At 56.9% G+C, this 17,040-nt stretch overlaps 1 protein-coding gene across 1 annotated transcript; it reads right to left on the bottom strand.

Moving 5' to 3' along the window:
* Window positions 1-1,298: 1,298 nt before the first annotated feature.
* Window positions 1,299-17,027, bottom strand: LOC113843744 (antigen WC1.1-like). The gene is made up of 11 exons (XM_072038391.1): window positions 16,958-17,027; window positions 4,883-5,203; window positions 4,491-4,805; window positions 3,688-4,413; window positions 3,296-3,610; window positions 2,917-3,225; window positions 2,459-2,800; window positions 2,181-2,336; window positions 1,984-2,079; window positions 1,818-1,904; window positions 1,299-1,672 (listed from the first exon to the last, which is right to left on the bottom strand). Exons 1-11 carry the CDS (start codon window positions 17,025-17,027, stop codon window positions 1,509-1,511), a joined length of 2,901 nt encoding a protein of 966 aa, XP_071894492.1. The 3' UTR covers window positions 1,299-1,508.
* Between the last annotated feature and the right edge of the window lie 13 nt (window positions 17,028-17,040).

Consider the following 17,040-nt stretch of genomic DNA (forward strand, 5'->3'; position numbering starts at 1 on the left):
CCTCGGGGTGCCAGAGCAGCGCTGCTCTCCCCCCCCAGCTCCTCTGGCTTCTTGCTTTCTGCCCTGGGCAGCTCCAGCTCCAGCCCCATGCAGGACGATAGGACAGGCTGCGGTTAGCAGGCACAGGGCTTGGCCCGAGCAGCACTGCCAGGTCTCGCTCCACACAACACCGGCCCTTTCGTACCCTCTGTTTTTTGTTTGTTTGTTTACTCAGTTTTCTACATCATCCCACTTGGGCAGGGGAGGGGAGCCACTGAAGGGCTCTGTGGTACTCAGCTGCTGCTGGGTTAAACGACAGCAACCTGTGCCAAGTCAAGCAGCTGTGCTGGAAATTACCAATCACAACCATCATCTGAGAAAAGGAAGAAGCAAAACCCAGAAAGAAACAGCTCACTACTGCCTTTGTAAGCACCAAGTATCTTGAGGTTTAGCAGGCTGCTCTCTGGTCCAGGAAGGACAAGGGCAGGCGACTGCTGTTGCCTCTTTTGCTGGGACAGGTTTTGCTTTCAGAAACTACTCACAGTGCACTAATGACAACATTCTGTTCTAATAGTTGCAATAGTTCCATATCCTTCTTGTTGTGGGGGCCTGAGAGCTGAACACAGTATTCAAGGTGTGGCCTCACCAGGACTAAGTACAGGGGGACCATCACTTCCCTCGCCCTGCTGGCCACACCGCTTCTGACACTAGCCCGGATGCTGTTGGCCCTCTTGGCCACCTGAGCACACCACTGGCTCCTGTTCAGCCTCCTCCTGCCGACCAATGCCCCCAGCTCCCTTCCCTCCGGGCAGCTTTCCAGCCACTCTGCCCCCAGCCTGCAGCCGTGCACGGCGTTGTTGTGCCTCACGTGCAGGACGCGGCACTTGGTCTTCTTGAACCTCGTCCAGTTGGCCTCGGCCCATTGCTCCAGGTCCGTCTGCAGAGCCTTCCTGCCCCCAGGCACATCAACACTCCTGCCCACCTTGGTGTCCTCGGCCAGCTTGCTGAGGGTGCACACGATCCCTTCACCCCAGGGCGGGTGTCGCTGGGAGTACTGGGGCAGGGGAAGCATCCCTGGGATGCGCCGTGCCCTTCCCTGAATCTGTTCTCCTGGCAGGGGGAGCGTGCAGCTCTGGGGCCAAAGGAAGGTCCCGGGGCTGGGCCCTGGGCTCTTCCCCATCCTTCCTACGTGCCCAGAGCCATGGGGATGTGCCTGCGGGCCCAGCTCTACGCCATGGCCCCGAGGGATGGACGATGGACCCGGGAGAGAGAGAGACACACACAATGGTGCAAAGAGCAAGGTTCCAAGCACTTGGGGGCTTTAATCGGAAAGAGCACTGCGAAGGGAAAGGCCATGCTGAAAAACTTCACAAGGAGCCTGGCGTGACATTGGGCCACGGGTGCGGGCGGGCCGATGGAGCCGTTTCTGCAGCGTGCTGAGGGCTGGGCAGGGACGGGTGACCCCATGGGCAGGGCCAGCCCTCCCTGGGGCTGGAGCCCCCTCCTGCAGCCATGTCCCCAGGGCCTCCTCACGGCGCTGTCCCCAGGGTGCCCATGTCAACGTCGTCATAGCCCGTGTCCCCGCAGGGCTGCGCCGGGGTGTCCCCGCCGTGGGGAGCGGGGGGCTCCTTGGGCACGGTTGCAGCATCGTCATAGCCATCCGGGGGGCCGTGCCCAGGCTGGGCTGGGGGGGCTGCACCAGGCAAGGAGGGGCCGGGGCTGAGGACGCAGCTTCAAGGGCAGTGTGCCTTCATCTCCCCAGCACCACTGCTCCGTCATAGCCCCTCTCCTTGGGTCCCCTGTGCCTTGCAGTCCCTACTGATTGCCCCTTGCCCTACCTGGGGCCTCTCTGGGGTTGCTCTCTTCCTTGTCACCATCCCAGTTGATGTCCTGCATCTTCATGCCCGAGCCGTCGGACAGGGAGCCTGCAGTGGAGAAGGGTCTGCTGAGTGTTGGGCCAGGGATGGGGACAGCCCCAGGCCCTGGGGACGACCGTGCTCCCACCTGTGTGGCTGGGCACCTCCTGGTACTCGGGCATCAGGCTGTAATCCAGCTCCTCGTACACGGCCTCAGCGCCGACATCCGTGGCTTTCACGGGGTCTGTAATGAAGTACACGCTGCAACAGCATGACCCACTGTTCCCCACAGCCCCATGGAGACTCCGAAAGGGGCACCAGGGGAAGCCCCAAGGCAGTGCCCACCTCGGCGTTGCAGCCGTGCGCGGTGTGCCTGCACCGCCAGGGCTGCCAGGGCCAGGCCCAGCAACGTCCCCAGGAGCACGCACAGGACCGTGGGCACCGGCACGCTCCCCGACACTGCTGTCAGTGGGGCAACGCTGCTGCTGCTGCTGCTGGCACCTGCAGGGATGGCGAGGGGCAGCGTGAGGCTGGGATCCGCCTGGGAGCAGGGGCAGGGGGCAGGGGGCAGTGGGCACGGGCAGAGCCACCTGGGCAAGCACCCCCGTGCCGGCAGCTGCTACCTGCGGTGCTGGTGGCCACGCTCGTGTCCTCGGTGTCCTCGTCACAGGCGATGTGGGCGACCCCCTCGGGGCCGCAGGACTGCAGGTGCCAGGGCGCCGAGGGGCAGCGCCAGAGCGAGGGGGCCCCCTCCTGGCATCGCACCCAGCCCAGCCAGGCGGGGACCGAGCCCTGTGCGGGGACGGCCGCCAGCCTCCCCCCGCTGCCACAGCCCAGCTGGCGGCAGACAACGGCAGCTGTGGCGGGGCTGGTGTCGTTGGCGCACACGTGGCCCCACGTCCCCTCGCGTAGCACCTCCAGGCGCCCGCTGCAGCTGCTGCTGCCCCCCGCCAGCCGCAGCAGCCCTGCAACAACAGGGGACGGGGGGTCGAGGCACCATTGGGACAGGTGGGGCAGCGTGCACCCCACAGGCAGCGGGGCCTGCTCCCCACCCAGCTGAGGGATCACAGTGCTCACCTACCTGAGCACACGGCACCGGCACCGCCGCCCCGGCGGCAGCCACGCCGTGCCGGGGCTGGGCAGGCCCAGAGAGCCGCCTCCGTCCCCGAGCAGCCCCCGGCACCTGGCCACAGCGTCCCCACGCCGGGCCCGAAGCGCTCTGAGCCAGGCGCCTCCAAGGCCCGCCCGCAGCCCAGCTGGCGGCACACGACGTCGGCATCTGGCAGGTCCCAGGCGTCCTGGCACACGGTGCCCCACGTGCCCTCGCTGTACACCTCCACCCTGCCGGCGCAGCGCCCGGGGCCGCCCGCCAGCCTCAGCCGCCGGCTGCCTGCACGGGAGGGCCAGCATGGGGCTGGGGGCACCCGCTGGGCACCTGCGGCCCTTCCCGGCGCACTCACCTGAGCAGGCGACGGCCGCCTCTGGGGGGCTGTGGCCGGGCGCTGCGGCAGACCCCGAGGCGTTGCACTGCGCCAGGAGCTCCTCGCTGCCAGCACAGCGCAGCTCCTGCAGCTCCACAGGGCCCGAGCTGGCGGCCGGCACAGCGTAGACCTTCTCTGGCACACCGCAGCCCAGCTGCCGGCACGCCACCGAGGCAGCTCGGTCATCCCCCGGCCCTTCAGCCACGCGGGCCCAGGCCCCGGGGCTCGTGGCCACCTCCAGCCGCCCGTCGCACCGGCTCTCCCCGTCCAGCAGCCGCAGGGGCTCAGCGGCGCCTGCAAGAGCCCAGCCGTGCCGTGGGGACGGGCGCTGCTCCCCGCCTGCCACGGGTCCTCGTGGCCCCTGCACCCACCTGAGCAGTTGACAGCGGCGGCATGGCCAGGGGGGCAGGCGGGCTCCCCCAGCAGCGCCACGGGGCACTCGCCTGGGTGCCGCTCGCTCCCGCTGCAGCTCAGGGCATCGCGCCGCAGCGGCCCCGTGGCCGTGCCCGTCCCGAAATGGCCTCCTGGGGGCAGGGAGGCGGCGGGGCCGCAGCCCAGGTGGCGGCACAGGACGTGGGCGTCGCGCAGGTCCCAGGCGCTGGCACACAGCGCTCCCCATGTCCCCTGCGCCTCCACCTCCACCCGCCCGGCGCAGCCCGAGCCGCCATCCGCCAAACGGAAACCGGTGTAGGCTGCGGCGCAGAGAGGGTGCTGGGGGGATGGCAGGGCAGGGCCCCCCCGGGGCACCCCACGCTGCAAGGGGCTGCCCCGGCCCCCCAGACACCGGCACTTACGTGAGCAGACGATAGCAGCAGGGCCAGCACAGGCCTGGCCGTGGGTCGGCCGCCGGGCGCAGCTGGCCAGGAGTGGCTCGCTGCCGTTGCACTCAAAGGCGCCGTCCCAGAGCGGCCCCGTTGCTGCCCCAAAATGGCCGGCAGCGGGGACGGCCACTGCCGTGCCGCAGCCCAGCTCCCTGCACACCACCTGGGCGGCCTTGAGGTCCACGTGGCCGTGGCAGACGGTGGCCCAGGCCCGGCCCTGACGCACCTCCAGCCGCCCCGAGCAGGCGCCGTCCCCTCCGGCCAGACGGGAGAACCCTGCCGCGAGAGGAGGGCTCCTGGGGGGAATGCGCACGAGGGGGCTCCCTGCAGCACCGCATGTCCCCAGCACTCACCTTGGCACACCACAGCAGTATTATAGACAGGAGGGCCGAGGTATGGTCCCCAGCCTTGAATCTTGCAGTCCCAGAGGGCCTTCTCTGTCCCATTACAGTCAACAACAGCCAAGCTGATAGAACCTACTGCTTGGCCAAAGTGATAGCCTGGGTAGGTGCCAACAGCCGAGCCGCAGCCCATCTGCTGGCACACTACCTCGGCATCCTCCATGTCCCAGGCATCATCTGCCACCGCACCCCAGTGTCCCCGCAACTTCACCTCCACTCTCCCTTCGCAGGGTCCCCTGCCAGCTGCCAGCCGCAGCTCCAGCGCCTCTGTACAGAGCCGGTAGCCTCAGATTTGTCCAGGGGAGTCCCAGCACAGCATCCCCAACACCACCACACCACCTCACCTGTGCAGGTCACCCCCACGTCCCGATCATGGTCGCAGAAGTGCTTGCCCCAGCCAAAGTGAGGGCAGTCCTGCAGGGTGGCTTCTGTTCCAAAGCAGAAGAATGGGTGCAGCCAGATGCGTCCCTTGCCCTGCCCAAATGGGGCGTACGGGGACGCCCGGGCCACCGCGCCGCAGCCCAGTTGCCGGCACACCACGCCGGCGCCTCGGTGGTCCCAGTCGAAGTCGTAGCTGCAGACGGAGCCCCACTCGCCCTCGTGCTTCACCTCCACACGGCCGGCACAGCGCCCGCCACCATCCACCAGCCGCAGCTCCCCGCTGCCTGTTCAACCCCAGGGACCTTGCTGAGCCTGGGGGGCGCCTGCCCCACGGCTGCTCCCTGCCCCACTGCTTGCCCACTGCTTGCCCATGGCCATCCCCAGCACTCACCCCTGCAGAGCTGCACACAGAGGAGCAGCCCCAGTGCCCTGGCAGGCACCATCCTGCCCCCAGTGCCAGACGCAGCCCCGCGCCGGGGAGGGGGATATATAGGCTACCCCCGCTGGCAGGAGCCAATGGGGGCGGCGCAGGCACCTTGTGAGCCGCTATCAGGAGGGTTATCTGCTGCCTGCCGGGGCCCAGCCTCCAATAACCTGCTCCGTGCCCAAATATGAGACTCGGCTCCGCTTCTGGCGTCACGCACCCCCCCGCCTCCCTGCTGGGACTCAGCACCCAAATGTCCCCGAGGGGAGGCAGCCTGCCTGGCTCCTGTGTCCCCCTGAGTTGGGGTTGGGGCTGTGCCCAAGGAGAGCAGGTCCCTGTGGGGACAGGGTTATCCCCAGCTTGGGGTCCTCCCTCAGAACATGGCCTCCCTCAGCACCCCAGTATTCAGCCAGTATTGGGGGGGGCCTTGACCCACCTGGAACAAGCCCAAGGGTCACCGTGCAGAATCAGGTCCCCGCGCTGGCCTGAAGACGTGCAGGAGGGACATCTCAAGACCCTGCAGAGGCTCGTGGTACAGGCACAGGGGTGGCAGATTCCCCCTCCCAGGGACACAGCGGCTCTCACTGCACGCAGCTGCTGGGGCACCTGCGCTGCTGGCGATAGCATCGTGGCTTTGAGCAGCAGCAGAGTTGCTGCCAACGGGCTCAGAGCTGAGGCTTCAGCCTCAGGGCACCGATTTGCAGCACCGTCCATGAGGGGAATGTGTCACATGCACAGGTTCCTGTCCGACACCAGGGACAGCTTGTGGCCTGGGCATCACCCAGAAAGACCCCAAAGAGGCCACATGTGCCTCTGGAGCTGGGGGCAGAAAGAAGGAGCCCTAAAGTGGGAGGAGGAGGAGAAGGCAGCCTGACCCTCGCAGCAGGCACAGGGGTACCCACAGAACGTAGCTTGGTGCTGGGGGGTCTGGCTGCTGTGGGGCCAGCACAGAAGCCCCCAGCTGTAGAAGGGGCCAGCAGCAGGGGCCCAGCCCTCCCTGCCCGTGTCCCTGTGTGCAGCCCGGTGCTGGGGCAGGAGGAAGTGTGTGCCGGGTGCGCAGGCGCCTCTCAGAAACGCAGCCCTGACCGTCCGCAGGGCCGGGACACAGCAAAACCCATAGCAAAACCCAGAAACAAACAGCTCATTACTGCCTTTGTAAGCACCACCTATCTTGAGGCTGAGCAGGCTGCTGTCCAGTTCTGGAAGGACAAGGACAGCCGACCGCTGTTGCCTCTTTTGCTGGGACAGGTTTTGCTTTCAGAAGCTGCTCGCAGTGCACTAATGAGAAAGGCAGAGCTGTGAGGAGCATTTTCGAAGGCTACTTTCCGTATTAGGGTATATGATCTGATAGGCAGGGTGCTTCCCCAGAGCAAAGTCAGTGCTTAAACTGATTAACTGCAGCTATTTGATGTTGCTTGTACCTGTTGTCGCTGGGGCAGGGACTCCTGTTTTCTCTTACTGACTCCTATGCAGAAGCCTGCAATGCTCCAGCAGCAGCAAAGCGACCACCCTAAAGGAGGGCCCTGGCGTCAGCCAGCTGCTCCCGGAGGAAGGCTGTCCAGAGGTTGGGTGGGAAGCTGCACTCATGAGCCCTGAGCACCAGCCCTGCAGCCCCCTGTCGTCCTGCTGGCTGTGCCCCAGCTGCTCTCTGGGCTCTGTGACAGGACACTGGAGGTGGTCGTCAGCCGACTGCACCGAGTACTTGATGCACTGGAGCCTGCCCCCGCACAGGGAGCAATGCGGCTTCTTCTTGGCCCACCACAGCGCACAGCCCAAGCAAAGCTGGTGGAGGCAGGGCAGCAGGTCGGCCACGTCATCCCGGCCGTGACGACAGAGCACACAGGCCCAGCCTGACGACCCGTCCATGGCCGCAGGGCACTGCAGAGATGCCACCAACTGCAAGAGACAGCGAGGCCACGGTCACTGGCACTCCCAGGGTTGGTAGCAGCGATGCCCCAGTATCCCAGCAGGAAACCCACGGGCCCCATGGCTGTGCTGTCCCGTGCTCCCCACTACCACGGAGCCTTGCTGTGGCCCTGGCAGCTCCCCGAGCCCCATGATCCCCAGGGGAACGTGTCCCTGCACAGCTCAGCCAGAGGCTCCACAGCACTACCCGACCGAATCCTTGCTTGAGGAGGAAGAGGAAGGGCAAGCGAACGGCTGTGTGGTGCTTAGCTGCTGGCCAGGGGAAACCACAACAACAACAACGTAGTCATGTAACCAAATTAAAGTCAAAACTTTCAGCCCGGTCCTTGACCTGAATAGGGAGCGAGGATCCGGATCCTGGCATTTATACGTGATAGTTTATGTGCAGCCAAAGTAAATACTGCAGTCAGAGGTCACGGCGCTAGATTTTGAAAAGTCCTGCATAAAGAAGAGGTCTTAGGAAAGCAAATTTAAATAACATTAACATCAAGAAAAGTCTTCCTGATCACTATATTCTTTGTCTGTCTTGACTAGACAGATGAAAATCTATGACGGCAATTTTGCCTTTTAGGTCATTTATTTATTTATTTATTTTATTAATATTTATTTATCTTATTTTAACATGCTCTGTACTAATTTTCCTCAAAGAATGACTAGCAGCAATATGACCCTTACGCGCCTTTTGTAGTTAATTCATTAGGTCAACTCTAACCACTAAGCCCCTTGTCAGGTTATTTCTATTAGCCATAAGGAGCAATTGACCCTAAAACATTGAAGCCAGGTAGAGGAGCCTATTCCACAAGGTCTCTTGGCTCCACCCTTGTGAAGTGAAATCTGCCAGGTGGGGATCATTTGACCTTTGCTCTATAGGAAGCATGGGGACTTATGGATGGAATTGCCTCTCCAGGGGAGTTTGAGGCTCAGGTTACTTAGGGTGCTTTTCTTCTGTCCTGGTGAAATGTTCTCAGTGTTCCCCAGTAGGCTGCTTTTTCTTCATGTTTTCTACCATCTCTGTGAAATAGTTTTGGAGACTCTATGAGCTAGTTATGTTGGTGGTGCCTTCTGAGGACAGGAAAACCCTGGTGGTGCTACTTCCCTGTGAAGTAGTTTGGCAGTGACTCAAGTTCAGAAGCTGGCAGGTAAGTGTTTCTGGGTCTTACAGTTGCTTTGTGTTGGGGAGTTTGAGGACTTCCTTCACCTGGTCTGTTTTCAGTCAAGTTACTTACATGGATTCTAAGCTTCCTTCCCAGCCCTAAAAAAAAATAATAAAATAATAATAACTAAAACCAAGCAACCTCAGAAGCTCAAGTGCATGCAGGTAAGGCTGACTTTGAAGAATGTTTTCAAGTATTTGTTAAGAGTGAACAACAGGCTGTATGAAAAAGGTGCCAGTTCTCTCAGTACCCTTGGGTGGATCCCATCCGGCCCCATCGATTTGTGCACATCCAAGTGCCGTAGCAGGTCACCAACCAGTTCTTCGTGGATAGTGAGGGCCATATCCTGCTCCCCATCCCCTTCCACCAGCTCAGGGTACTGGGTATCCAGAGAACAACTGGTATTGCCGCTAAAGACTGAGGAAAAGAAGGCATTGAGCACCTCTGCCTTTTCCTCATCTCTTGTCACTAAGTTTCCCCCCGCATCCAGTAAAGGATGGAGATTCTCCTTAGTCCTCCTTTTTGTGTTGATGTATTTATAAAAACAGTTTTTGTTGTCTTTAACAGCAGTAGCCAGATTGAGCTCCAGATGAGCTTTGGCCTTCCTAATTTTGTCCCTGCACAGCCTCGCTACATCCTTATAGTCCTCCCTAGTGGTCTGCCCACTTTTCCAAAGATTGTAAACCTTCTTTTTTCTCCTAAGCTCAAGCCACAGTTCTCTGTTGAGCCAGGCCGGTCTTCTTCCCCACTGGCTCGTCTTTGGGCACATGGGGACAGACCGCTCCTGCGCCATTAAGATTTCCCTCTTGAAGAGCACCCAGCCTTCCTGGACTCCTCTGCCCTTCAGAACCGCCTCCCAAGGGACTCCACCAACCAGTGTCCTGAGCAGCCCAAAGTCAGCCCTCCAGAAGTCCAATACAGCGGTTTTACTGGTCCCCTTCCTGGCCTCGCCAAAAAGAGTCAACTCCACCATTTCGTGGTCACTCTGCCCAAGACAGCTCCCGACAATCACATCCTCCACCAGTCCTTCTCTGTTTGTGAAGAGAAGGTCTAGCGGGGCACCACCCCTGGTAGGTTCACTAACCAGCTGCGTCAGGAAGCTATCTTCCACACTCTCCAGAAACCTCCTAGACTGCTTCCTCTGGGCTGTGTTGTGCTTCCAGGGTATGTCAGGGAAGTTGAAGTCCCCCACGAGTACAAGCGCTGAAGATTTCGCAACTTCTGTCAGCTGCCTGTAGAACTCCTCATCCGTCTCCTCATCCTGGTTCGGCGGTCTATAGCAGACCCCGACCAGGACACTAGCCTTGTTGTCCCAGCCGATCCTAACCCAAAGGGACTCGACCTTGTCATTCCCAGCCTCGAGTTCTACAACATCGAAAGACTCTCTAATATAGAGAGCCACACCACCACCCCTTCTGTGCTGCCTGTCCCTTCTGAAGAGCTTATAGCCAGGCATTGCAGCACTGCAGTCGTGAGACTGGTCCCACCATGTCTCCGTGATGGCAACCAAGTCGTAGCCTGCCTGCTTGTCGTGGTTCCGCTCGAGTGGGCAGCTGAGCTCCACCACAGCCGCTCTCTCACTCCCCCTCCTCAAAGAGGAATGGGGAGAAAATATGTGAAAAGGGCTCAAGGATTGAGATAAGGACGAGAAAATCATGCAATAATTATTGTAACGGGCAAAAGAGATTCAGCGTAAGAAGACAGATAGTAAGGTTTATTGCTCATTACTAACAAGCTAGAGAAGTGAGAAACCATCGTGGTTTAACCCGGCCGGCAGCTAAACACCACGCAGCCGTTCGCTCACCCTCCCCCCTCCCTCTCTGGGACAGGGGAGAGAAATGGAAAGTGAAGCCCGTGAGTTGAGATAAAGACAGTTTAATAAGACAGGAAAATAATAATAACAATAATAATAATAATAATACAATGGTGATAATAGGAAAGTAATAATAATATGTACAAACAAGTGATGCACAATGCAATTGCTCACCACTCGCTGACCGATGCCCAGCCTAACCCTGAGCAGTCCGGCCCCTTCCCCCCGGCTAGCCACCCCTATCTATTGTTTAGCATGACGTCAGATGGTACGGGATACCCCTTTGGCTAGTTTGGGTCATCTGTCCTGGGTCTGTCCCCTCCCAGCTCTTACTGCACCCCCAGCCTGCCCGTTGGCAGGACAGAGCAAAAGGCTGAGATGTCCTTGGCTTAGTATAAGCACTGCTCTGCAACAATTAAAGCATCGGGGTGTTATCAGAACTCTTCTCATCCTAAGCCAAAACACAGCGTTCCACCAGCTACTAGGAAGAAAATTAATTCTGTTCTAACTGAAACCAGGACATCTATCCACCCCTTATTCCATACCATTTATGTCATGCTCAGGTTACACTCTTTTCCATACATTCTAATTAGTCACCTATAGTAATCATGGTAGTGATAACATACAGTATAATATACTAATTAACATGGTACAATTCAGTTTATGGGCTATTCTCACCCAGTATTAAATCTCCTTGATGTACACACCGGACCTCTCCGTTCTTTTGCATCACCCACCAAGTGTATCCAGGTCCCTGAGCGAAAACAATTCCACGAATAAGTTTGCCTTTTCCTGAGGCAGGAGTAGCCCAGACTGTTTTACCCAGCATATTTGTTACATGCACTACAGGAACTTTATCCCCATCTACAGTACGTAACAGGTTTGATTGGGCAGGTCCAGCTCGGTTGGTAGATCCCCTAGTATTGACTAACCAGGTGGCTTTTGCCAAATGCGTATCCCAGTTTTTGAACGTCCCAGCGCCCATTGCTTTCAATGTAGTTTTTAACAGGCCATTGTATTGTTCAACTTTCCCGGAGGCTAGTGCATGATAGGGGATGTGATACACCCATTCAATACCATGTTCTTTGGCCCAAGTGTCTATAAGGTTGTTTCGGAAGTGAGTTCCATTGTCTGACTCTATTCTTTCTGGGGTGCCATGTCACCATAGGACTTGCTTTTCAAGGCCCAGGATGGTGTTCCGGGCGGTGGCATGAGGCACAGGATATGTTTCCAGCCATCCGGTGGTTGCTTCCACCATTGTAAGTACGTGGCGCTTGCCATTGCGAGTTTGAGGGAGCGTGATGTAATCAATCTGCCAGGCCTCTCCATATTTATATTTCAGCCATCGTCCTCCATACCAAAGAGGCTTTGACTGTTTGGCTTGCTTGATTGCAGCACATGTTTCACAGTCATGAATAACCTGTGCTATAGCGTCCATGGTCAGGTCCACCCCTCGATCACGAGCCCATCTGTATGTTGCATCTCTACCTTGATGGCCCGAGGTGTCATGGGCCCATCGGGCTATAAATAATTCACCTTTATGCTGCCAATCCAGGTCCATGTGAGCTACTTCAATCTTAGCAGCCTGATCCACCTGCTGGTTGTTTTGATGTTCTTCAGTAGCCCGATTCTTGGGCACATGAGCATCTACGTGGCGTACTTTCACAGCCAGGTTCTCTACCCGAGCAGCAATATCTTGCCACAATGCAGCAGCCCAGATGGGTTTGCCCCTACGCTGCCAGTTGTTTTGCTTCCATTGTTGTAACCATCCCCACAGGGCATTTGCTACCATCCATGAATCGGTGTAGAGATAGAGAACTGGCCGTTTTTCTCGTTCAGCAATGTCTAAAGCCAGCTGAATGGCCTTCACTTCTGCAAACTGACTCGATTCACCTTCTCCCTCAGCAGCTTCTGCAACTCGTCGCGTAGGACTCCATACAGCAGCCTTCCATCCCCGATGCTTCCCCACAATACGACAGGACCCATCAGTGACCAGGGCATATTTCTTTTCATTCTCTGGTAACTGGTTGTACAGTGGGGCTTCTTCAGCACGACCCACCTCCTCCTCTGATGATATCCCAAAGTATTTGCCTTCTGGCCAGTCCATGATCACTTCCAATATTCCTGGGCGACTGGGGTTTCCTATTTGAGCCCGCTGAGTAACCAGTGCAACCCACTTGCTCCATGTAGCATCAGTTGCATGATGCGTAGAAGAGACCCTTCCCTTGAACATCCATCCTAGTACTGGCAATCGGGGTGCTAGGAGGAGCTGCGCTTCAGTACCGATCACCTCCGAAGCAGATCGAACTCCTTCATATGCTGCCAATATCTCCTTTTCAGTTGGAGTATAGCGGGCCTCAGATCCTCTGTATCCCCGACTCCAAAACCCCAGAGGCCGACCTCGAGTTTCCCCAGGTTCTTTCTGCTAGAGGCTCCAGGTGGGGCCGTTCTCCCCGGCTGCAGTGTAGAGCACATTCTTTACATCTGGTCCTGTTCGAACTGGCCCAAGGGCTACTGCATGGACTGTTTCCTGCTTGATTTGTTCAAAGGCTTGTCATTGTTCAGGGCCCCATTCAAACTCATTCTTCTTACGGGTTACTTGGTAGAGCGGGTTTACAATCAGACTGTAATTTGGGATGTGCATTCTCCAAAACCCCACAACACCTAGGAAAGTCTGTGTTTCTGTTTTGTTATTTGGTGGAGACATAGCTGTTATTTTGTTGATCACATCCATTGGGATTTGACGACGTCCATCTTGCCATTTTATTCCTAAAAACTGGATCTCTCGTGCAGGTCCTTTGACTTTATTTTGTTTTATGGCAAAACCGGCTTTCAGAAGGATTTGGACTATTTTCTTCCCTTTCTTGAAAACTTCCTCTGCTGTGTCACCCCACACAATAATGTCATCGATGTACTGCAGGTGTTCAGGAGCTTCCCCCTGCTCTAGCGCAGACTGGATCAGTCCATGGCAAATGGTAGGGCTGTGTTTCCACCCCTGGGGCAGCTGATTCCAAGTATATTGGACTCCCCTCCAAGTGAAGGCAAATTGTGGCCTGCACTCTGCTGCTAGAGGGATGGAGAAAAATGCATTAGCGATATCAATTTTGGCGTACCACTTGGCTGCCTTTGACTCAAGTTCGCACTGAAGTTCCAGTATGTCCGGCACTGCAGCACTCAGTGGTGGCGTCACTTCGTTCAGGCCACGATAGTCCACTGTTAGTCTCCACTCGCCATTAGACTTTCGCACTGGCCATATGGGACTATTGAAAGGTGAATGAGTCTTGCTGATCACTCCTTGGCTCTCCAATTGACGAATTAGCTTATGGATGGGTATCAGGGAGTCTCGGTTAGTGCGATATTGCCGCCGGTGCACAGTTGTGGTAGCGATTGGCACTTGCTGTTCTTCGACCCTCAGCAACCCCACAACAGAAGGGTCCTCTGAGAGACCAGGCAAGGTAGATAATTGTTTAATGCCCTCTGTCTCTAAGGCAGCTATACCAAAAGCCCACCGGAACCCTTTTGGGTCCTTGCAATATCCTCTTCTAAGATAGTCTATGCCAAGGATACATGGAGCATCCGGGCCAGTCACAATGCGGTGCTTTTCCCACTCATTCCCAGTCAGACTCACTTCAGCCTCCAGTACAATCAACTGCTGAGATCCCCCTGTCACTCCACAAATATAGATGGGCTCTGGTCCTTTATAGCTTGATGGCATTATAGTACATTGTGCACCGGTGTCTACTAAAGCCTTATACTTCTGTGCGTGTGACGTGCCAGGCCATCGAATCCACACAGTCCAATAAACTCGATTGTCCCTTTCCTACCCCTGGCTGGAGGCAGGGCCCCCCTAATCCTGGTCAGAATCTTCTTCGTTTCTGTGTTTGAAGGACTGTCTGCTGGAAGTTGGAGCAGCAAACTTTTCAGAGAATCCTTTTTTCCTGATTGTTTTCTTTTGCAACTCACGTACCCGTAATGATCTGAAACCAGGGCCCGGAGAGGATAAACAACATGACAGAGAGCAAATACGGAAAATAATGTACTATAATACTCAATTTGGAAAACAGGCGCAGCAGAGTTGAAATTAAAGCAATCAGCATCATGACAAGTGACTATTAAGCAGGTCTAATACTTATACCAAATTTAGTTTAACACACTCTGGTCAGATCTGCTGTTATCTCAACCTTTCGGGCCCCACGTTGGGCGCCAGAAAGACTGTCGTGGTTTAACCCGGCCGGCAGCTAAACACCACGCAGCCGTTCGCTCACCCTCCCCCCTCCCTCTCTGGGACAGGGGAGAGAAATGGAAAGTGAAGCCCGTGAGTTGAGATAAAGACAGTTTAATAAGACAGGAAAATAATAATAACAAAAATAATAATAACAATAATAATAATAATAATACAATGGTGATAATAGGAAAGTAATAATAATATGTACAAACAAGTGATGCACAATGCAATTGCTCACCACTCGCTGACCGATGCCCAGCCTAACCCCGAGCAGTCCGGCCCCCTCCCCCCGGCTAGCCACCCCTATATATTGTTTAGCATGACGTCAGATGGTATGGGATACCCCTTTGGCTAGTTTGGGTCATCTGTCCTGGGTCTGTCCCCTCCCAGCTTTTACTGCACCCCCAGCCTGCCCGTTGGTAGGACAGAGCAAAAGGCTGAGATGTCCTTGGCTTAGTATAAGCACTGCTCTGCAACAATTAAAGCATCGGGGTGTTATCAGCACTCTTCTCATCCTAAGCCAAAACACAGCGTTCCACCAGCTACTAGGAAGAAAATTAATTCTGTTCTAACTGAAACCAGGACAGAAACAAAGGAAAGAAACCAAAAGCACCTCCCCCCCATCCACCCTCTTTCACCTCCTCCCCCCGAGTGGCGCAGGGGAATGGGGGAATGGGGGTTATGGTCAGTCTACAGCACTTCTTCTCTGCCGCTCCTTCTCGGTCACTCTCGTCCCCCGTGCTGTGGGGTCCCACCCACGGGATGCAGTCCTTGATGAACTGATCCAGCGTGGGCTTCCCACAGGCAGCAGCTCTGCCAGAACTGCTCCAGATATGGGTCCGTACCATGGGGTCCATCCCTCAGGAGCAAACTGCTCCAACCTGGCTCCCCTACGGGCAGCAGCTCCTGCCAGGTCACCTGCTCCTGCGTGGGCTCCTCTCCACGGGCTACAGGTCCGGCCCGGAATCTGCTCCGGCAGGGGTCTTCCACAGGCGGCAGCCTCCGTCGGTGCAGGGCCACCTGCTCCACCGTGGTCTCCTCCACGGGCTGCAGCGTGGAACCCTGCTCCACCGTGGTACTCCATGGGCTGCAGGGGGACATCCTGCTTCACCATGGTCCTCACCACAGGCCGCAGGGGACTTCTGCTCCGGCGCCTGGAGCACCTCTCCCCCTCCTTCTACACTGACCTCGATGCCTGCAAGGCTGTTTCTCGCTCCCTTCACTCTCCCAGCTGTTGTGTGGCGCAGCATTTTTTTCCCATCTTAAATATGCTCTCACAGAGGCGCAAAACAACATCGCTTATTGGCTCAGATCTGGAAAACAATGGGGCCCTTCCCAAACATGGGGCAGCTTCTAGATCCTTCTCACAGAAACCACCCCTATTGCCCCCTGCTACCAAAACCTTGCCATGTAAACCCACTACACTGCGGCACGATGGCTTCCAGCTCCTCCTGTTTGTTACCCATGCTGCGTGCATTGGTGTAGATGCACTTCAGATGGGCCATTACCTTATCCTCCAGCCTTGCCATTGTTCCCCCTGGCACAGCCCCAACAATCCTTGCTTCAGCCCCATCCCCCTTCTTACCTAGTTTAAAGCCCTCTCAATGAGCCCTGCCAGCTCCTGGCCCAGGATCCTTTTTCCCCTAAAAGATAGGGACCCGTCCGCAGCCATCAGGCCAGGTGCTGAGTAAAGTGCCCCATGGTCGAAAAACCTAAGATTTCTGCGTTGGCACCAGCCCCGGAGCCACGTGTTTAACAGGTGGGCTTTCCGTATCCTCTCCATACCCCTCCCTGCCACCATAGGGATGGACGAAAACACCACCTGCACTCCCGCTCCATCCACTAACCGTCCCAGCCCCCTAAAGTCTCTTTTGATAGCCTTCAGGCTTCTCTCTTCAGTGTTGTCACTGCCCGCCTGGACTATCAAAAGAGGATAATAGTCAGAGGGGCGTACCAGGTTGGGAAGCTTCCTGGCAACATCCCTGACCCTGGCCCCAGGGATGCAGCAGACTTCCCTACGGGTAGGGTCAGGCTGACAAATAGGGCCCTCTGTTCCCCTGAGAATAGAGTCTCCAACAACAATAACCCTCCTGTCTTTCTTGATGGAGGCAGTCCTGAGGCGTGGAGTCGACCTCCTCACCCTAGGCATCCTCCTGGGAACACTTGCAACCTCTTCCCCAGCACCATGCCTGGTGGAGACCATTATCACCTAGCGTCAAAAGTCAAAAGTCTTTAAACTAGTAGAAATTGCAGTTTCAAGGAGATAACTGGAGAGAAAGAAATTATTGTTGGCCATCTTCCCCGACCCCTTCGTAGATGGGCTCCCTGAAGAAAAAGCGTGAAAGGTGTCATTGTTAAGAGTTTCTGAGGCAGGGTCAGGGGAAGATGTGTTTTCCCCCTTGTTCACTCTCCCTTTCTTCTCCAGGTTTGTTCTGGTAGCTTTCCAAAGCCTTGACTATAATTCAGATGTTCTGACAAGCTCGCCCTTCTCAATACGTCTCCTGAACGAACTTGAGGCTTTGTCTGGCCCCCGGCCCCGGTCCGTCTCTCTCTCTCCCGGGTCCATCGTCCATCCCGTG

The sequence above is a fragment of the Anas platyrhynchos genome, chromosome 5 (genome assembly GCF_047663525.1).
Source record: "Anas platyrhynchos isolate ZD024472 breed Pekin duck chromosome 5, IASCAAS_PekinDuck_T2T, whole genome shotgun sequence".
In the NCBI taxonomy this organism is placed as follows: domain Eukaryota; kingdom Metazoa; phylum Chordata; class Aves; order Anseriformes; family Anatidae; genus Anas; species Anas platyrhynchos.